The sequence below is a fragment of the Rhipicephalus microplus genome, unplaced genomic scaffold (assembly GCF_043290135.1).
Source record: "Rhipicephalus microplus isolate Deutch F79 unplaced genomic scaffold, USDA_Rmic scaffold_48, whole genome shotgun sequence".
Lineage (NCBI taxonomy): Eukaryota > Metazoa > Arthropoda > Arachnida > Ixodida > Ixodidae > Rhipicephalus > Rhipicephalus microplus.
This window is the reverse complement of record NW_027464621.1, coordinates 431,220-453,165: the sequence shown is the minus strand read 5'-3', so window position 1 is coordinate 453,165 and position 21,946 is coordinate 431,220. Positions and strand designations below refer to the sequence as shown.

At 46.1% G+C, this 21,946-nt stretch overlaps 1 protein-coding gene and 1 pseudogene across 9 annotated transcripts in view; both read right to left on the bottom strand.

Moving 5' to 3' along the window:
- LOC119177277 (nuclear receptor coactivator 5) overlaps positions 1-21,946 on the bottom strand; it is a 284,872-nt gene that overhangs the window by 114,746 nt on the left and 148,180 nt on the right. For all 9 annotated transcript variants that reach the window (XR_012889295.1, XR_012889294.1, XM_075884802.1 and 6 more), the window contains 2 exons: positions 18,669-18,764; positions 18,138-18,337 (listed from right to left, as the gene is read on the bottom strand). Coding sequence is in view for 7 of the 9 variants with exons in the window: in XM_075884802.1 (XP_075740917.1) it covers positions 18,138-18,337; positions 18,669-18,764 (296 nt within the window). In the remaining 2 variants the exon portion in view is untranslated. The remainder of the gene's footprint in view (positions 1-18,137; positions 18,338-18,668; positions 18,765-21,946) is intronic.
- LOC119175565 (alpha-crystallin B chain-like) lies at positions 18,794-20,770 on the bottom strand (annotated as a pseudogene).

The following is a 21,946-nucleotide window of genomic DNA, read 5'->3' as shown; positions in this document are numbered from 1 at the left end:
TTCAGCTCCAGGAAGCATGATACACACACACCAAGATTCGTGTATCTTTGCTAGATAATTTAATATTGCTCTACTTATGCGGACCATTTTCGGTTTCGGTTTCACGGTGCCGAATCGAACAGTGACGTCGATACATAGGTGGCTTGGTCACGAGAGCACACAAGGCTGTGACACACATCCTGTTGAGTGTCATCTGCTCTCATACACACGTGCCACACCAAGTGCCAGCAAAACAAACGCGCTGACAGTCACCATGGCCAGCTGCAGTAGCATCGAGACAGCCCTGCTGTTGGACGCGTGCATCGTCTCTGAACAACGCGTCGAGTGTCTTTTCGAAAGCACTCAGAGTCCTTGACGGATGCACACAGTGTCTCTGCAAGGGACGCCAGCACACTTGTAACAGCAGGCATGCTAGTTCTCTCCTTGTTCACAAAATGCGTTTTGGAAATGGCGGAGGTCACTCACGTCCCTACAAATCTGGTGTGATGTCACGACAATTGCCGTTGCTTCTCCTAGTCTGAAACGTCAGTGTTGCTGCACAAGCGATTTGTCTAGATCGCGAGAGTGAGCATTCAGCTACACTTTTAGACTCTTCGTGTGGAGAGTCCTTGCATACAGAGGAAATCCACAACAGGCTTGGGATAGCCTCAAAATTCGGTGTCACCAGCCTTTTAAAGGGCCACTCACCATTTGAGGCATTAACACGCTGTAGTCGGGACCACTGCTTTTGCGCTCCAAAGCCGAAACATCCGCTGTTTGCGTCTTTGCGCGACGTGTAAAAATTCGCTGCTTGCGCAACTCATCGAAACTTTGGCATAGCTGTATCACGGCTGTGACGGTCTGTGGGTCTTTGGCCACAAGCATGTGAAAAGCGTCGTCATCAATGCCTTTCAATATATTCTTTATTTTGTCAGCCTCCGTCATCCTCGCATCAACTTGCCTACAGAGGCTGATTACATCCTCAATGTAGCTCGTGAAGCTCTCACCATTTCGCTGAAATCATCCCCCAGGCCCCGTTCAGCGCGAAGCTTGCGCATGGCTGGACGACCGAAAAACGGGGTCACGGCCTCTTTGAAAACCGTCCGGGTGGGGATGGCGGTTTGGTGGTTGGTGAACCATAGGTTGGACAAATCCGTCAGATAGAAGATGACCAGAGTCAGCTTCGCAGGGTCATCCGACTTGTTAATCGCGCTGGCACGCTCGTACTCTGCCAGCCAGTCCTCGACATTATGATCTTCAGTGCCGTTGTATACTGGTGGGTCACGCAGACGAAGTACACCAGGGGACATGACAGGTGGCAGCGTGGAAGACGCTTGTGGGGGATCGACACGCTCGGTCATCGCGGACTGAGATGGTAGCTTACGGTTGCGGAGCTCCAGGACGTTACCCAGCACGTTTCCACCAGATGCAACGAGCGAGGTTGTGTAAAAACACAGGTTATTATTCGAGAAGCGTTAGCCGCAAGATGCTGGTACAGGCAAGAACCCGGCAAGCACGAGCCACACACGGACGTCAACGTCTTCTTTCACGCTGGCACAGAGCTGGCGCCACTATGCTCCGGTACAATAAATATAAATATATATATATTGTAGCAATGCTGAGGCAGGCAGGTTAAAAAAACAAGCGTCTTTATTAGGGCGAACTTGTGCCCACGATTCTAAAGACTATGGTCGTCAAGTTCGAGTAGTCGAGTGGCACAGATCCAACTATCTTCCTCTTCCTCGTTGCAGGAGCGCACGAACGCGTGGCGCATGCCAGCCGAGCCGTGTCTTGCTGGTGCTGGTGCCCCGATGATTGTGGCGGGCTACTTGAACGTGGCGAACCAGTCGTAGCAATATATATATATATATATAGTCATGTTGATCCTCCGTGAGTGGTCACAACGTGGTTTATTTCAACGTTTCGGCCTAGAGTCTGGCCTTCATTGGGATCCTGATAAAGGCCAGACTCTAGGCCAGAACGTCGAAATAAACCACGTTGCGACCGCTCATGAAGAATCTACTTGACTATACGCTGCGCTGCGGCCACTCAACCACCATGCCTCCCTATATATATATATTGTCACGTGCTTGCTCAAGAAAGATGATGGCAGTTGTGCATGTGCCACGAAGGACGAGACTATGAAATGAATGAAAAAAAAGAACTCGCTTGCACGTTCTAATTAAAAAAAGATAGACCTGCTTCTGGTGTCTTAATCTCTTCGGCAAGACCTCTGTTTTGACGTCGTGACAATATTGTGCTGACATGCCGCCTGTATAAGCTCTTTTTCCAAAACAATGTGAAAAACCGACATGGTTTTATTGTAGAATACTCGACGGCTATGCAGCATGCTTGAGTTTTAATTCCAGCTTAGGCCACAATTTTCATTCTTTGCTTCCAATGGCATACCTGATTCCCCAAAAGCACCTCGACCGAGCACCACATTTATTGTGATGGGCTTCTTCACGAGGTCAGTTTGAAAATTCTAAAAACTGGGCTGATATAGAATGAAAATCACTTGTGCATATTCGAAAACCAGGGGTTGCAGTATGTAGTTATGTGTCGTATACCACAGGTGGAAAGGATTTCTGATCCCATGTCCTTCAAAACATGTTTGTCATACAGTCACATTCTCCGACGCCAATTTTGGCACGTACCAATTGAAGGAGACGACCGTGCGAACACAGACATAGGCAAATAAATAAATGAATAAAGATATAAAAGAATGATAAAACTGCCTTTGGTTAAAAAAAAAAATATTGAGCTACAATGCTGGTGTAGCTTGAGAGTCCACTAGACTGAAAAAGATGAATTCCAATGTTAATCTGAAGAAAAAGACATGAAACAAATTCTGTGTTATTTCAGTCAGGTCGTAAAAGCTACCAGTTTCATGGAGCGAAACTTGATGATAGCCAATGTAGAATGTAAGAAGAAAAAAATCGCACATGCTCAAAATGTAGGGGGTATTTTCGAGGACACAAAAATATATTGGGGAAATTGAAAAGAAAAAACATTTAATAATTCCGCACCTCTCGCACACTGGTGGCACCAGCAGGAGCCATTAGCAACTTGATTGTAGCCAACAGCTCATTTAAAGTCTCGTTAAAAATATGCTCCTTTTACGAGAGAAAGTAAACAACCCTTAGGGCAAAGCAAGAAATGTTATGCCTGAGAAACAAATATTCAAGAATTCACATAATTTATTAATATTATAACACAATAACACAGAACACAGGAAGAAATTTTTTATGGGCTCAATCTTTCATTTGACACAACCTTAACAAAAACCAACAGATAATGAAGGGGGAAGAAATTGGGCGATATTACTTGCATAGGTCGGCTATCTCACTTATGAGCAGACTCACTGAGATTCAGATAATGATTTGATGATTGATATGTGGGGTTTAACGTCCTGAAATCACCATATTGTTACGGGGATTACAAGTACATGGATGATAGAAAGAAGTGTATTTGCAATATTTACAGATAGGTGTGACACCTCAGGGTTGCTAGTATCTCGCACGTCGAATCCACTTCTTCATCTATGTGTCTACGACGGGGCGAAGCCATGCCCACTGCCTCGTATCATCACCCCCGTAGGACGAAGCACCGATACGGTGCCGCTAAGTCAATCAGGACTGGCAGTGTAGTAGCACTTTAAGCGCGACACATGGACAACATTAGTAGGTGTTGTGGCAGAAGATGAAGGTGGTTCAACGGGAGTGATGAGGTACTCGACGTCAGTGACCTTGCGGAGAACTTTGTAGGGCCCGGTGTATCGTGGAAGGAGCTTCTCGCACAAGCCTTCACGTCAATGCGGCATCCGAAGAAGGATGAGAGAGTCAGCAGGGTAGTCAACGTCGCGGTGCCAGTCATCGTAGCGGACTTTTTGTGAGGCCTGAGAAGCAGTGAGCCTAGTGTGCGCGATTTGGCGAGCAACACGGGCTCGAGAAGCAACGTCCTGAGCATACACCGTTGGTTCGGTAGTATCAGAAGCAAAAAGTGTGTCGAATGGCAAGGCAGGGTTGCGGCCATACAGAAGAAAGAACCGAGAATAGCCGGCGGTGTCATGCCTTTATGAATTGTGCGCAAACGTAACGTAGGGGAGCATCGCGTCCCAGTCACGGTGATCAGCAGAGACGTGCATGGACAACATGTCTGTAAGAGTTCGGTTGAGGCGCTCTGTGAGACCGTTGGTCTGGGGATGGTAGGCAGTGGTAAGGTGATGTTCGATAGAGCAGCTACGGAGGATTTCGTCGATAACTTTTGCGAGGAAGCAGCGGCCACGATCCGTCAAAAGCTGGCGCGGAGCCCCATGCCGCAGAATGACGTTATTCAGTAGAAAGTATGCAACGTCTGTAGCGCAGCTACTTGGCAAGGCACGAGTTATGGCATATCTGGTCGCATAGTCTGTTGCGACAGCGATCCATTTGTCGCCTGACACGGACGTTGGGAAAGGTCCGAGCAAGTCGAGGCCGACGCGGAAGAATGGTTCTGGGGGAATGTCGATAAGTTGGAGCAGGCGAGCCGTACGGAGAGTAGGACGTTTGCGACGCTGGCAGCGCTCGCAAGCAGCAACATAACGACGCACAAATTTATACAGGCCAGGCCAAAAGAACCGTTGCCGCACGCGGTGATAGGTGCGTGAAAAACCTATGTGTCCTGCTGTCGGAGCGTCATGCAGATGTTGAAGAATGGTAGCACGCAGGTGTCGGGGGATAACCAACAAAAGGTCCGGGCTATCAGGCTTCATGTTGCGGTAGTACAGAATTTCGTTGCGGAGCACATATTGATGGAGCGATGGGTCGGAATGTCCTGAAGATACTCGCTCAATGACCGTCTTGAGGGCTGCGTCCCGGCGCTGCTCCATGCCAATGTTGCGCAAATCGGATATGGCGAGCACACAAGAATCGCTCTCATGGACGGCGAGGCTAACAGGATCCACCGGATAACGCGAAAGACAATCGGCATCTTGGTGTAACCTGCCAGACTTATAAATTACGTCCAAGTTATACTCCTGGAGACATAGAGCCCAGGGACCTAGGCGACCAGTTGGGTCCTAGAGCAACGACAACCAACACAGAGCATGGTGGTCCGTAATAACTGAAAACTCCCGGCCATACAAGTAGGGGCGAAATTTCACTACAGCCCAGACCAACGCAAGACACTCGCGCTCCGCTATCAAATAGTTTCGCTCAGCTGTGGAGAGAAGGCGGCTGGCATACGCAATAACACGTGTTTGGCCCCCCTGGTGTTGACAAGGACGGCGCCGATGCCGTGAGCACTGGCGTCTGTGCGAACTTCAGTCCTCGCGGACGGGACGAAGTGAGCCAATATTGGTGGTGAAGTGAGCAGCTGGATCAGCATGGAAAACGCAGCTGCTTGGTCTTGGCCCCACGAGAAAGGCGCATTCTTTTTGAGAAGATCAGTGAGTGGTCGTGCAATTGTAGCGAAATTGCGTATAAAACGTCGGAAGTACGAGCATAAGCCCACAAAACAACGAACATCTTTGGTAGTAGAAGGAAGAGGAACGTTTTTGACAGCGCTAACCTTGTCAGGGTCCGGTTGGACGCCAGCAGCACTTACACAATGACCAAGGACCGTGATATCTGGTCGGCCGAAATTGCACTTTTTCGAGTTCAGCTGGAGTCCCGCACGACGAAAAACCGCTAGAATGGTCGATAGGCGAGTTAGGTGGCTTTCAAATGTTGGAGAAAAAACAATCACATCGTCAAAGTAGCAAAGGCAGATGGACCATTTATAACCATGGAGGAGAGAGTCCATCATGCGTTCGGACGTTGCCGGGGCGTTGCACAGCCCAAAAGGTATAAGCTTGAACTAATAAAGGCCGTCCGGTGAGACAAAGGCAGTTTTTTCGTGGTCTAAGTCGTCGACAGAAATTTGCTAATAGCCCGAACAGAGATCTATAGATGAGAAGTATCGCGCGCCATGAAGGCAGTCAAGGGCGTCGTCGATTCGGGGCAGCGGATATACGTCTTTGTGGGCTATCTTGTTCAAGGCACGGTAGTAAACGCAAAATCTCCAACTACCATCTTTCTTTTTGACTAAAACAACAGGTGACGCCCATGGACTTGAAGAGGCCTCTATGACTCCTTTAGAGAGCATCTTCTCGACTTCTCGTTGTATGACCTGGCGTTCGGAGTGGGAAACATGATATTGTCGCCGTCTAACAGGACTAGCATCGCCGGTATGTATTTGATAATGCACGACGGACGTTTGACCTAAAGGGCGGTCATTGGTGTCGAAAATATCTCGGTAGGTGGTCAGAACGTGGTGGAGTTGCACAGCCTGACAGGGCAGAAGATCAGGGGCAATCATCATCGTGATTTCATCGGTAGGTACGTTTGCTCGGCTGGCTGCAATAGGGGACGAGCAGTCTTCAGGGTCTAATGCCACGATGTTACATGCATCAAGTGAGGAAACATGGCCCAATGAAATGCCTTGGGGGAGAACTTGGGTCGAACTACTAAAGTTGAGAAGCGGAAGCTGAACGTAGTTGCCCACGATAGTCACGAGGGTATGCGGCACAGCAACACTTCATGCCAAAAGCACATCCACTAATGGAGACACTATGTAGTCACCGTCAGGAAGAGCTGGTGATATCGTTAAGGCCGCAACCGTGGTGACTTGCGGTGACAGCCGAACATAATCAACAGCGCACAATCGGTGTGACGGTGAGGACGGCACAGCCCCAAGTCGAGGCAGTTCAAGTTGGAAAACGCCGGTTGCACAGTCGATGAGGGCGGCATGAGTGGACAAGAAATCCAATCCAAGAATCAGGTCATTGGGGCACTGCTCAATAACTGCAAAGAGAACAGATGTGGGGTGATCGGCGATTGTGATGCATGCTGTGCAAATTCCTATGATGGCAAGACTTCTTCCATCGGCGACACGAATAATGCCAGAAGCAGCCGGTGTGAGAACTTTCTTCAGGCGGCGACGAAGTCGGGTACTCATCACAGAAATATGCGCCCCGGTGTCAATAAGTGCAGAAACAGTCAGGCCGTCAATGCCTACGTCGATCAAATTTCGTCGTGTCGGCAGTACAAGGAGAGGATTTAAGGTCAGTATCGAGGATGCAGCTTCACCTCTAAGAGCTGCACCGCTTAGTTTCCCTGATGAGAATTGAGCGGGAAGGTCGGGCGTCGTCGTAGAGAAGGGGACGACGAGCGACATGCAGGCAGCGAACGAGACTGATGACGTCGAGGCGACGGTGAGCGGCTGTGCTGCGTATTAGGGGCATCGAAGGGTGGAAGGCGGCAGTAGCTGTCGGAGAACGGCGCAGGAGGCTGAAAAAGGCGGTAGCTGTCGGCGCGGCGAGCAGTGTTATACTGTGTTGGGGACAAAGACCAATGGTTGCGGCAATACCGTGCGACATGCCCTATGCGACGGCAGTTAAAGCAGATCGGCTGATCATCCGCTGTTCGCCATTCGGCCGAATTGCGAGAGCGTGGAAAAGACCAATCCTGGGGCGGTGACCTGGGGCGAGGCGGCGACCTTGAAAGGAAGGCAAATGATCGAGACTGACCAACGGCGCAAACATCGAAGCCCAAATTGCAGAGTTCTTCCCGCACAATCGACTGTACCAAGCAAACCTGAGGTACTTGCGAATCGATGTGGCCGTTGCTGGGAAGAGCAGGTGTAATTGCTTCGATTTCCCGCGTTATTCAGATGCCGGTGAAGACTGCCGATGAGAGGTCAGTCCATCTTCCCAGGAGGACATCGCAGCGGTGTTCCGCAGTCGAGTGGAACATCTTGAAATACGCCTGCTTTTGGCCTCTTCAAAATGCCGGCATTCCTGAATAATTTCCTCGACGGTCGCGCAGTTCCGGCACATTAGCAGGTTGAACGCATCGTCCGCTATCCCCTTGAGGACGTGGCCAACCTTATCCGACTCCAACATGTTGTCGACTTTACGACATAGAGCCAGCATGTCCTGTATATACGAGATATACAACTCTGTGGACGCCTGAGCACATATAGACAACTCCTTTTTTGCAGCCACCTTTCGATCGATGGGCTTCCCAAATAAATCGCGAAGCTTCTCCTTGAACGTGTCCCAAGTGCCGATCTCCTCCTCATGGTTTTCGTACCAGACTTTGGGCGTGCCTTTCAGATAAAACAGCACGTTGGCCAGCACGAGAGTCGCATCATACCGGTTCAGCGCACTGGTACTTTCGTAGTCGGCTACCCAGTCGTCAACATCAACTTCGTCCGTATCGCAGAACGTTCCTGGATGTCTCGGAAGCGTCAGCATGTACGTGGGTGGAGGTGGGGCCGGTGGAGGCGTTGCGCCGTAGATAGTGCAGGCGTTTCCGAGGCCGATGAAAAGGTGGCCGTGAGATCAGTCCCGTGTTCCATCACGGAAACTCCGATTTGACGAACACTGCGGAGCTCCGGTATAGTGCGCTTCGTTACCCAGCACGTCCACCAATTCGTTACGGGGACTACAAATACACGGTAGATAGAAAGGAGTGTATTTACAATATTTACAGATAGGTGCGACACCTCAGGGTTGCTAGGATCTCAGGGTAGGATCTCAGATAGGTGCGGACCTCAGGGTTGCGCTGAATCCGCTTCTTCATCGATGCGCCTATGACGGGGCGAAGCCATGCCCACTGCCTCGTCATATGATTATGAAAGACGCCATCGTGGAGGGCTCCGGAAATTTCGACCACCTGGAGTTCCTCAACGTGCACCCAAATCTGAGCACACGGGCCTACAACATTTCCGTCTCCACCGGAACCGCAGCCGGGATTCGATCTCGCGACCTGCGGGTCAGCAGCCGAGTACCTTGGCCACTAGACAACCGCGGTGGGGCTCAGACTCGGATAAAGCCGCGAGTGAGCGAGTCCGGGTAAGTAATATTTTCGTGAGTCTGAGTCCGAATGAGTCCGGTCGAAAAAAAAATTTTGTGAGGGTGAGATCGAGTGAGTTCTGCTTAGGAAAAATTCAGCAAGTCTGAGTTGGAGTGAGTTCAAAGCGCAAGATATATTTCATGAGTGAGTGAGTGAGTTTCATTTTCTTTTGTCAGCTTCAAAGTTCTATCTAGTGATCTTCAGCACTACTATCAGCCTAACACGGATTCACATTTATACTCGCATCTAGTCACAGGTATTACGAAACAGTGTTGTTCATACATAATTTCAATATTTATTAGTTTAAGGCATAAATTACTTACTACAGCCTAATACGGATTCACATTTATACTCGCATCTAGTCACAGGTATTACGAAACAGTGTTGTTCATACATAATTTCAATATTTATTAGTTTAAGGCATAAATTACTTACTACAGCCTAACACGGATTCACATTTATACTCGCATCTAGTCACAGGTATTACGAAACAGTGTTGTTCATACATAATTTCAATATTTATTAGTTTAAGGCATAAATTACTTGAGGGGGGTGCCTGTACCCCCCCCCCAACTTTTCCAAGGAAATACTTCGTTACGATATCTCATGATGCCACCTCTTCCAAAAATGACCTTACCGGTTTAGAAGCACTCTGAACTCTTGTTCAAAGATGCTATGCAAGAAGAGCAGGGATTACGCGAGATATTGGTGTTAAAGGACCACTCACCAGGCCCCATACCAAATTTCTGACTGTGGAAATTGTTGGGTGTCCGATGAGGAACATTTTGCCACAAAAACTTTTTGAATCGGTTCATCACGAGCGGAGAAAATGGGTTTTTTGAAGCGGCACGAAACGAGGATGAGAGGAGGCGAACTCGAAACCCATGCCGCTTCTCCACGCAGCTTTCCCAAGCCAAATCTCTTCCCCACGCTCTCCAGCATCCTACCAAGAGGTCACGTGCGCATGACCTGCCGAAACAAGTCCAACCCCTGAGCACGCAAGCGGCGTTGCTTTGTTGACCAGCGTTATTTAGTGGTCTTCTGCTTGTTTCTGCAGGATGGTTTGGAAATGCTGGCTTAGACCTGGTAGAATAGATGAACACAATGAGTGCGCAAACGCGTAAGAGCGTTCCACGGCGGTCGTCTGCTTTATGCGCTGACCGCGAGTACACAAACGCATGCGAAACGCCGACACATTAGCCCCGCATCTCGTTACAATTCACGGGAGAAAAATGGAAAAAAGACGCTCACACTCCCTTATTGCATCTCATTATTTATCTAGAGCTTTATTATTCTCTTCAAGCAACAAATTAATAAACTACGCATGCCGTGTTAAATAATTTTCGCCATGTCACATGCCACTGTTTGCAAAGTCAGAGCAGAGTCTTCTACGTAGGGGACCAACGTCACTGCATTGCCGTGTATATGGAACCATTCCTACGCGCATATCATGTCCTCATTCTCTGGGCACGCGCCGGCAGAATGAAGTGAGAGTAGCGTTCAATTCGAAGTTTGACCGATTTCCGCAGCGCGTCGCATTGCAAATTTTGACAGACCTGATCATGAATGCCTCGTCTGCGCATTGCGTTTGTCAGCTCAAAATTGTCAAACCTGGTGAGTATCCTTTTAAAGACCATTGACATCAAGATCGAAAAAGCTAATTCTTGGCTGACGAACTCATGAGTTGACTCACTTAGACTTGGATAGAGCCGCGAGTCTGAGCGAGCCCGGGTATGTTTTGGCGAGTTTGAGTATGAGCGAGTCCAGCCGAGAAAACATTTGTGAGTGGCAAGTGCGACACAGTGCAAAGCTCAAAATATTTTTCATGAGTGAGCCTGAGTGGGCTCCACAAAATTTGCCGACCTATGGTTACATTTACTGCTTTAACTATATTGTAGTAATCACAATGTAAATGTGAAGAAAGGAAAGTGCTAAAAGAGACAACCTGCCGCCTGCATCCCTGGCACCGAACCAGCTACCTTTGGATAACTCAAAAGAACAAAAACACAATCAACACACACAAACAGAAGCGGCAACAAAATCTTGGAGGAATAGTTACAAATGTCAGCATCCACACAAGTTCAATTTCAATACAGTACAGTTTCACCAGGTCAACATGTCTCAAGTGGGTCAACAAGCGAGGGTGGCTGAAATAGATGTAACCATATCATCTTGGTGGAGAATCTTGAGGAGGATTGCCCCTTGTTTAATACCACTTAAAAGTGTAGGCAGCTTGAGATGCTGTAGGGCCTTATACCTGAACTAGTTGTCCCTGTATGGCTGGTACCAAAGTCTCTTCATTGAGGCTTGCTGCTGGCGGTCCCAGGGGTCAATATAGCATGTCAGGAAAGCAGATGGTGAAACTTCAGGATACAGCAAGTCTGGGCTAGCCATGTGGTTATCAACAGGGTGGCCGCCTCTACCTGGTTATCAGATCTTCACTGACTTCGGTGTTTTCAAACACTTCATGTAGAAGCATAGCAAGACTTGAGGCCATGCCATTAACTCCACATAATATCCACCGAGAACATGATCATCACACAAAATCTTTTCTTCAGCACAGTACACTTCCCTATTGCATGACTTCAATAACCAAACTAAAGAAAGAAGTTGCAGAGGATACCCAAGCATATTTTTACACAAACATGCAAGAGTTTCTTTTGGCTAGGTGGTTCGTATGAAGGGCTGCAGCAAAGAAGTGTTCCAGCGCTGTCTTGAAGGCCAATTTGTATGGCAGACAAAAATGCACACCTTTTGAAGATGCTATGTCGGTGGCAACGTCATCATATGTTGTGAGAGATGTGTCAGCATGGTTACACAGTCTGCATAATTTTCCTATACACTTTCCCCTTCAATTTGGGACTCCCCTTCCTGCTGCTGTTCACGTTCACCCCGCTATGGCTGCAGGTGGCTGCTGCGACATAATGGAGCGTGCGCACAGTGTCTGTGGATGCCAGCTGAGCAAAAGATCAAAATGCAGGATCACATGCTTTTTTGGACAAAGCTTTAGTTTAAACCAGCTGGGTGTGTCAAGAAACCAAGCCAAAAAACCCTTTCGAATTAAACATGCTCTAACATCCTGACTTACCAAAGCTCGGCATCAGAGCTCCAATCTCAAGAGGGTATGCACTTTTGCCTGGCATAGAGAGCCATACACTACATATGACATACTGAAAATACTTGGTGCTTTTGGAATCGCTAGGAACTGAGAAATCTTCTGAAAAATAAGGAAGCCCGAAAAAACAAATTCATGCTTTGTCATTCTACCCAAGCGGTCAAATCGGCCCCCGTGTCCAAAATAGCTTCAATGGCTCCCAGTACACTTGTCAGGCATTTAGGTTAACACCCAGGTTCGTGTGAATACATCTGGTACATGCCGCGTACACCACTCGCGAGTGGAAGCAGGCTTCAGTTTTTTGTAGCAGCTCAGGGAGCAGGAAAAATGCTGTTTTGGAGTAGCTTTGGAGCGGTAAAAGGGAAGTTTTTGAGCAGCTTTGGAGCGGTAAAAGGGAAGTTTTTGAGCAGCTTTGGAGCAGCTTTTCAGATACAAAGAGGGCGTTTCTTAACAATGCAAGCTAGTTTTGAAGCAGATTTCTGAGTTTAAATAAAGCTATTAATTTATTTTTTTCATTTCAAAAAAACATGAAGAATTCCAGTGGTTTTTAATAAACATTGAATTCTAATGAAACAACCAGGCTTACAAAACATGAGACAATAGACGAGGACGCGGTTGGGGTTTTAGTTAATGCAACTTATGACCAGAAATTTGGACAAAAAGTCTGAAAAATTGGACGCCAAAGAGTTTCCGCGTCTGAAATTTCATACGTTCGTATCCGTTGACGTCTCTGGAGCTTGTGACAATGTAGTAAAAGCATCCGAATTTTCAAGCATGTCGGAAAAAACGGTAGCTGATTGTATAGGTCTAAAATGGTATGTGAAATTCACGGCACGCATCTCAGCACGAGCCAAAGCCCAAAGTGTTTTCCATTTCTTATGTGCACAACGTTTCGCACTGCTTAAAAAGAATTGTTGAAAAAACTGGGGTAAAAGTTGTCTACACGGCAATTAACAAGCTGAGCACTCTTTGTAAAAGAGTTAACTATGAAGAATCTTTAAATGTTGGGTGCAATAAGAAGCATGCAAAGATGTTTATAGCATGTATTATAGGCGTTGTGTATCTCATTTACTTATCATGTGGTCAATACTACATCGGTCGGACGGGGCGCTGTCTGAACGATTGCCTTAGGAAGCACGCAAATCTGATGCGCGGATCAGTGGGCAGCCACTTGGCAAGTCACTGTGCGAATTGTGGGTGCACCCCGAAGTTTGATGAATGCCAAGTAATGGCAAGATATAAGGACAAGAGTGCCCGTGAAATATATGAAGCTTTTTTGATTCGCAAAGCAGGAACTGATGGTGTAAGAGCCCCATCTGTCAATCTGTTGGATAATGAATACAAGTATCTTTTCAGTTAAGTTGTCATTTCAAGATTAGAATAAGGTGGTCTGGCACATGTGTCATCATTTGTCCTTTCCTTTGTGTGTGATCTCCTCGCCCTCTTGACAGTATATATATTCCCGCCATCTGTGCAATAAATAAAATTGGTTGTAAGTGTGCCCTCTGTCTTATCCCTCTGCTCTATCTTCCTTCTGAAACGTTCCCTGCACATATTGGAAGTATACGTATTTCAAAAATGCAGTACCAACCAGCTCAAGTAGCCACTTTTTTGCAGGACTTTTCCCTTGTATTCTGCAAGATATGTGGCAGAGATGGCTTCCTTTGGGAAATTCTTCGCGCATATAGATGGTCAGTAGGCTTCCATCAGCTCTCAAAATTGCCCGTCGCCACTAATCCAAGCACTCTGCTTCATGCGTAGCCTTGAACAGCGACACACGCTCCGTGTAGGTCAGATATCCCGACTTGCTTTTCGAGACAAAACACCACTTGCCTATTTCGAGGCGCAGCCAGCGACAAGGCCGTTGACCCGTACTCAGAGTCATATGCAGCGTCGAGGTGTACGTGCACTGAATCACAAAGCACGAATCAGCTAAACAAATGCACTGGCAAGGCTCAGAGGCACAGGGCAACACTTTTCTGAATCACAGGGGCGAGACAGGTAAGAATAAATTGGGAGTAGTTTTTGGTGCAGCAAAATTTCAATTTTGGAGCAGAAAAATCTTGCTTGGGAGCAGTTAGCGGCATTTATTATGTCATCTTGGGTGCTTGAAAATACAAATTTTCAGCAACATGGGGGCACCAGTGCATACCTTAATTGCTTTATAATACACGTAACACTGAAACAGATTTCAAAGGAAGTTTTTAAGCATTATCGCCAGGTATGAACTGCACTACCTTTTTACATACCACATGACCTATCTGGCCCTCATAACAAACATGCGAATTAATATTTAATAAAAAAAGGTTCTGTTAAAAACTACGTTCCCCGAAAACATTTAAAAAGAACAACGCATTACACTCAAAAATAAATTTAAAAAATTGTGATTGCACAAGAATCTTATTTACGTACCAGTGGTCCTTCGCTTAAAGAAAAGCCTGACATCATAGCGTCAAGAGCTTTTAACAGACAAGAAAAGGACGCTGCACCGCCATTCACGGCCACCTCGTGCGGGACCATCTTCAAGATTGCAGCGCCGGAGCCAAAAAACATCGCTGCACCGACTATCTTGTAAAGCGCGTGCTATAAGACTAACCGATAAGCGAATGATACTGATAACGCCTCTCCATGCGAGCAACCACGCACTATTAATACGGCACACGTTTACCAGTTCTTTTTTTTTTTTTTTTTTTAATGTAGGTCATCCCATTGATGTAGAGCTCCCTATAATACATCGACTCGCGTAAAGCGCTTGCGCAGCGCAGATAAATTTGTGTCCACGCAAACAAAACCGCCGAATGTACAGAGGCCGATCAGAAGAAAAGAAAGAAAAGAAAGAAAAGGAAGTCACACTGCCGCTGAACAAAACATTAATCAAGCTAAGCTTAAAAACATAGCACAAAGCCGGCACACATGCAGATACGTCTCTTAAAGCGCACGTTGCGAGTTAAGATTACAAAACGGAGCAGTGGCAAATAAAACTGTGCCATGTGGTCGCCGAGTTGCCCGTTCATATCGTTTAAAATAGTATGAACGCGCGTTCTGCTACCACGGCTTCGCCATAACCAAGTGTTTTTTTCTGCCTGCAGACACCTATGCGCGGATATTGCGTGCGATGGCTTTTTTGAATGCAAAATGCAATGAGAACTCACTTCTCTAAATAAGTTAGTGGCTAATGAACGTATACCAAGAATGGGCTGCACGTGTTCTGTCGCTCATGGAACACATTTTGAGAAACCTTGAGCACATGCCAAAGAATCTGGAGACGGTTACTCGGTCAAGGCAAACACACACGCGTAGGTGACCACACGCAGCGTCGACATAAAAACCACAGCGACCGAAGCAACATGAGAGTCAACATAACATGAGAGTCAACCCCGCCACGCTCGCCACTCGGCTCTGTTGTTTTCACAAGGCGACAGTGGCACCAGAACACACAGCCTAGCTAGTACAGTAGAAGCAGCACACTTGATGCCCGACAGCACATTTTTGTGGGGTCACGTATATTTACAACAGTTTAGAGGAGATTATGGCGGCACCATGGTAGCCTTCTTCACTAGAAAAGTGCCAAAGTAAAAAATGACAGCATATCCACGGGGTGAATGATGGAGAGCGGGGCAAAGCTGGGTCCACACGCTGGTGGCGCGGCTATTCGACCTTCCGTGCTCGCACGACAGGGTCGCTTCATCCAGCGCGAGCCACCGCCGCCCTGCACGCACGTTGCTCGGCAGCCTTGTCCATCTTCTGTCGGCGAGCGTCTGTTGGCGCACGCACCAATACGGCGCTTTTATTGTTCTATAGAGCTCCCCCTGGCCCCCGGCGCCGCCGAAGAACACGCGATCACAGTGGCGCGATCATCTTTCTCTCCTTACGTACGTGTGACGTAAAACCTGTTTTCATAAAACTCACTTTTTATTATTATCTTTTGATACAAAACGCCCTCCAGTATGGGACGATTTTGCATTTCTCAGCGTATATAGATTCGTTATATAGTACAAGGAGCACCATATATGGCCGGATTGGAGACTCAACGAGCGGTGGTTACAAAGGATAGCGGGAGACGAACGAGTGACGTCATAAGGAGCTTCGCCCCTAAAAAAAAAAACGCAATTTTACGTGTCTTATTAGTCAACTCGGCCTTTTTTTCCCACCGAAGCTGAGGTTCGCATCAAAACTCAAGCGTTCAAGACTGATTTGGAGCAGTCCTGCACAATTTTCGCGATTTTTACGCTTTTGGAGCAGCTTGGCGCAAGAAAACGGCATTGTATTAAAAATGCGCAATATGCGCAGCTGTCTCGCCTCTGCATGCACGCAAACCTTTCAGGAAGACGTTCTCTTGCGTGTGAATATCGGAATGAGCGCCGCACGTATACCTGCCCCATAAAGTAGCGCCATCTCAAGTCACGCAACGGAAAGTGCTCGTGTCTCAAGGTCATCGGCGAACACAATCTGCCCGCACCCATGATGCAGACAGAGCTTGACTAAAAAATGAGCCCGGATATGAACGCGCGCAATAAAGGCATTCTAAGCAAAAATCCTGTCCTACTCTCTACTTTTCTAATCATCACAAGTTCATATTTTGCACTCATAAATATAACGTTAGATTCGAGTAAATGTGTTTTTTTTCTTACGGACGAAATCTGAGTCGTCGTAAGATGCAGGGTCGGCGTAAAACTCCATCACATGACCAAGGTTTTTAATACATTATTATATGAAGATTTTACGAGACCAAAGCAATTCATCGTGAAATGCCAGTGAAATATTGGGGGACATATAATCAAAAGTCCACTGTATCTATCCATGCTGAAAGATCACAAAGAATAGCAGATAATTCTTGCCAAGTAGTTACCTTGAGTAAGTGGTCTAGTTAAGTGATTAACCCTTTGAAAGAAAGAGAATATTTATTCACCCAACATCTTTGTCTTGGTCTACATTAGGCCACAAATACTGAAATGTAGGCACGAATAAAGAAAAAGTGCTTATTGATTTGTGCCCTTTCACCTAGAGAGAATGTTACAAAATTGCCTAAATAATGTAATATGCTCATTCGACGAACTTAATGGTTTCTACGTGGTAGCACGAGCTCTGTTATGAAGCAACACAGCTGAAAACAAGGAACAAAAAGAAGACATTTGTGTCCCATTGATGAATTCTTATTTCATCAATGCTAATATTGATTGATTGATATATGGGGTTTAATGTCCCAAAACCACCTTTTTCATGCAAATACTCTGGCTCTAGCTATTGTTAATCAGAACAGCATTGTTACTAACAAAAACAATTCTACATGCTACTAAAATTAGCTTCAGAAATTGCCAAAATAAATATACCCAACCCAAGCGTGGTGTTGCGTGTGCACGGGCAAATGTGAACAAATTCTACAGAATTATCAGCAATATTCCCAATTTCCATGGGCAAAGATGGGCAAAAACTTGGTACTTTTCACTCCTAAACCTCTATAAACTGGACATTACATCCCTTTGAACACCATGTGTGCAGAAGGAGCACTCAAAACTGCCAGGAATCTCATCCAGCCTTTGTACCAAGCCGCAGATTATCTCGAAGATTGATCGCAAGGATCACACTTGCACTTATCCTCATGAAGAGTCAACACAGTAACTACAGCCAGATTAGAAAAAAATTTATGCCCCTGCCCTAAGAGTAATATATTTGAGGCTATCAAAAGAATTTGCTCTATAGCCAATGAAGGGCACTAGATGAATCACAATGCTGTGAATGGGCTCAAAATTTTTGTAGGAGCATTACAAAAGCTTGTTAAAAAAAAAATGTTTCAGAAAACATTGAACTGTCTTGGCCCAAAATCTACATGATGTTTAATATTACTCCAACATTAATGAAACAATGCACTGTGCTTACAAAACTAGAAACATGTTACATAGATGCAATATAGCTCACCTCACCGTAAAATAAACACAGGCATCATGACCATCATAAAAACAGCTTTTTTACACGACATAATTGAGGTGAAGTAAACTCAATTTATCCCACGTCATCAACTTTTGTGACAAAAGGCATTTCAAATAAGAAATTTGAAGTACTATTAGTAGTAAACTCCCACTGAGCACTTCAATGAAAAGAATTTGGAGTAAAGATGCCAGCAGAGACATTGCAGTGGGCTGTTACAGATGCTAATGCTTACTCACCTTGAGGAACTCCATAGAGAATATTGACTGTCACGCTTCCATGCACTTCGTGTTGGTCTGTCACCACAACCGCAAACAATGTGCCTCTCTGGGTCAAATCTTCAAGAGCTCGACTAAGCAAAGCTTGATCTTTCAAGAATAATAGGTCCACTTGCATGCCAAGGTTCTTGAGCCGTCGTTCCACCATCTCTGCGTAATTTCTGAGAGAAAAAAAATTGCACTAAAGAATAACGATACGATTCCTTTCTTGTCTACTCTCAAAACAATGCTGCAGTACACAAGCCTTGAGAAGTCTATGTGCAGTTGCAGTAGAGTCAGTATAGGAGAAATTTTTGAAGCAGGCGAGAAGATAATTTGCAGCCGATATACCCAACAAACTGTGCCGTGGAGACGAATAAATAGTGGTTAAATAATTAAACAAAAGTCAGAGCTTCACAATACTGAATTCATACTGAATTATATTTCATTACATACACTTTCACAGCATTCAACCATGCTGGCTAAGAATTCGGAAGAAGCAAAATGACACACCTGTTTTCCCTGTGAAGCACTATGATCTCACAGTCATTTGGCTTCCGGAGATCAGCTTCCGGTCTGAATGGTGGTGGACCTGCCACAGGATCCATTCTAGGCAGAAAAAATAAAACAAAAAAAAAGTTCTTATAATTCCACATCAATAAACTAAAATCAGTAAATGAATATAAGTCAGAGCTTCACAATACTGAACTCATAATGAATTATATTTATTTAGATACACTTTCACAGCATTCAACTATGCTGGCAAAGTATTCAGAAGAAGCAAAAATTATTTCATGTTATCTGAAGTTTTAGCCTCGATCACCGGTAACTTTCAGAGATATCAATCTTGTATAATGCCGGGAAATTATAAACTTCATATCATCCCAGAAGGTGCGGCTGAAATTTCTAAAATTCATCAGGGCGTTGAACCACTTGGATGAGTGAGTGTCTACTCATGTGTGTAATTAGTTGGCAGACTCATTCATAAGTAGACCAGTGTGCCAGTACCAAAACTGTCGGTGCGTCAACAGCGCGGGATTAAAATATTTTCTGTATAAGGTTCGTAGAAGATACAGCTTCAAATATTCCCATTTCTTGGGGTTACAGAAAACGAAAAAAAAAAAAAAAAAGGCTTTGTAATAACCTCGTTTATGCTTCCCCAAGCAATAGAAGTTGGTGCATCAGTGGTTTATGTTTACTCTTTTTCTTTATTTCAGAGCCTGCCTTCGACCGCATCAGTACCTGCTAAGTCATGTTAATTTTGGCTTGTCTTTTCACCTCAACAGTTTATTATTATTATTATTATTATTATTATTATTATTATTATTAGTCCGGCAACTGTGATTTTGCCTTAAAGGTTATTGCAAAAAACGGTGGCCGTCCCCATTATAAATTGAATTTTAACTTTCTATAACTTATTTCAATAGGACATGAATTGTAATGCCATCAACAAAAAGTTGAAAGTTTATTATTTTCCAAATGCTGTGACGGCTGGCATGTTTACTTGAAATAAATGTTTCCTAAACAGTTTTTCTAGCAAAGAATAAGTATGCGTAATTTTTTCTGCTGATCAATGATCATGTGGTCGAGCCTTTAGAGAGCAAAAAACAATCACAACTGCACGTCAAATGCAGCATTCAGCCTCCTACTCATTTTTCGATGCTACAAAAAACGAAACAAAAAAGCTTTGTTGCAATCACGACATGCTTTCCCAAGCGACAAATCAGCTCTTTGCGCCTCCCATTCTGAAAAGTGAAAATCACCGGAGTTATTCTACATGCTTGCCGCCACGTTCACATAACATTGGTACCATAGAGCGAATTCAGAGGGACCACGGTGAGTTTAGAGCTGAGAATTCCCTGCACATGCTAGCCTCCACAGCTGCCAGCAGCGAGCTGGCACAAAGAGTTGGCTCAAAAAGTGTATAACAGCCCTCTGAACAAGTAGGAAAAGAACAGTTGAAGGCACACAAGTTCTGTGAAAAACCACTTCATGATGAAAAAAAAAAAAGGCAGTAGTTGACGCTGTCGAAAGTTAGTGCACTACGATAAGTGACTATGACAGGCTACAGGCCTTGCGAGCTCACTTCTTAGCGACAGCGCCGCTGCCGCCTTCGTGCTTCACTCCAACGGGGATGGCCTTCGGCTGCTCCTTGGGGGCACTCTTGCGCAGAGCTTTGAGGGCCAGTAGTCCGTTTGGTTGGAGACTGCACTTGAAGGACTCTGGGCCGACATCCCCTGGCAAGCCGTAGCGTCGGGCGAACTCTCACTTTACGTAGCAGCCGCGGTTGTCAGACTTTTCCTTGGGCTTGCCGTGGATGACGACGCAGTTGTTCTGCGTCTTGATGATGATCTCTTGGGGGGCGAAGTGACAAGTGTCGACGTTAATGCTGAACTTGTCAGGCGTGCAGGCAACTGAAGTGCCTTGCTGGTGGGCGGGGCAGACGCAAACTTTGGACGTTTGTCGCGGCTGGATGTAAAGCGCTGGTGGTAGAACGGCGGGTCGAAAAGCTTGCTGTCCACAAAGGAGCCACCGAAATCGTCGTCCAAAAAGCGCCTTACCAAGTCCGAGAGGCCCCAGGAACCGCGGTTGTTGAGCAGAGGAAACAGTGCCATTTTTAGCACGCTCGTAACCACACCGTGCGATGAGCAATGAAAATCCTTTCTCACACAGAATCCTTTTTGTCTGTCTTGCCGTCCGCGTTACGTCCGGTTCGTATTGTCTGGACTCCTGGACAGGCCTCTCTCCATAGTAATGAACGCGTTCGTGTGGTTGCCCGAAGTCTGACTGGCCGGGCACCATTGGAGGAGCTGTCCAACCCAGGCGATGCTCCAACAAAATCACTTAACTACAAGGCGACGCTGGATTACTATCAGCAGAAATGTTATACATATGCTCCTTCTAATCCTTCACTTAACAGAGCAGATGCTGCCACTTGGCAGCAACTGTAGACCAATTCATTTCCTTGTTTACACATGCTAAATCGTTTTCATCCAACTCTATACCCCCCTCCTACTGCGCCTTCTGTGGCTCTGTACCAACATTATACCACTCTACGTGGTAATGCTCAGCTCCACAGGGTGCTCCTCCCATCCCCCAACCCCACACCTTCCTCTAGGGAATCTGCACTACTCAGCTTACGTTGCCAGGAACAGCAGCAGCTGGTCCAGCGGACTCACAGGGTCACGCAAGGCAATGGAGCTCTGAACTGAGGGCTGCACCCAACAAAGGCTCTCTGTACATACACTGACCAAAAAAGTTTATTCTCTCTCTTTTAGTTGTCATCACCTGCAAATCCACAAGCAATATAAAAAGAAAATCCAACTACGAAGAGTGGACCCGTTCACGCTGTGGACAGCCAACTGCACTACATCTTAATTGCACAACAGATGTGAATTTGTGGCTGCGTGCATCGAAGGCTCGGACATTTGCGAATTTCTGATGTTGAGGTTGAGTATTTAGTTCTGCAGCAGCAGCTCAAAGCAAGGAAGGCCCTCAACGGCCACAATTTAGTGAAAAGCGGCTGAGTATGCGAGCCACGAGTGTAGCAAGTTGCTGCCAATAGCGGGATCATCAAGACATAGGTATGGAAGTTTTTTCGTGTCCGGTAGATTATTATCTTTTATAATCGTTTTAAACGGCGAGGGACCAAGACAAAGTACAGGGCGAGGAGCATAACCATCTTGTGTGTCAAGAATGTCTTCATAAAACAGTTCCCTCAACTAATGAAGGCAAGTTTCCATAACCAAGGACGCCGGCTATCCTACACATGTGGTACTACTGTCAGTGGC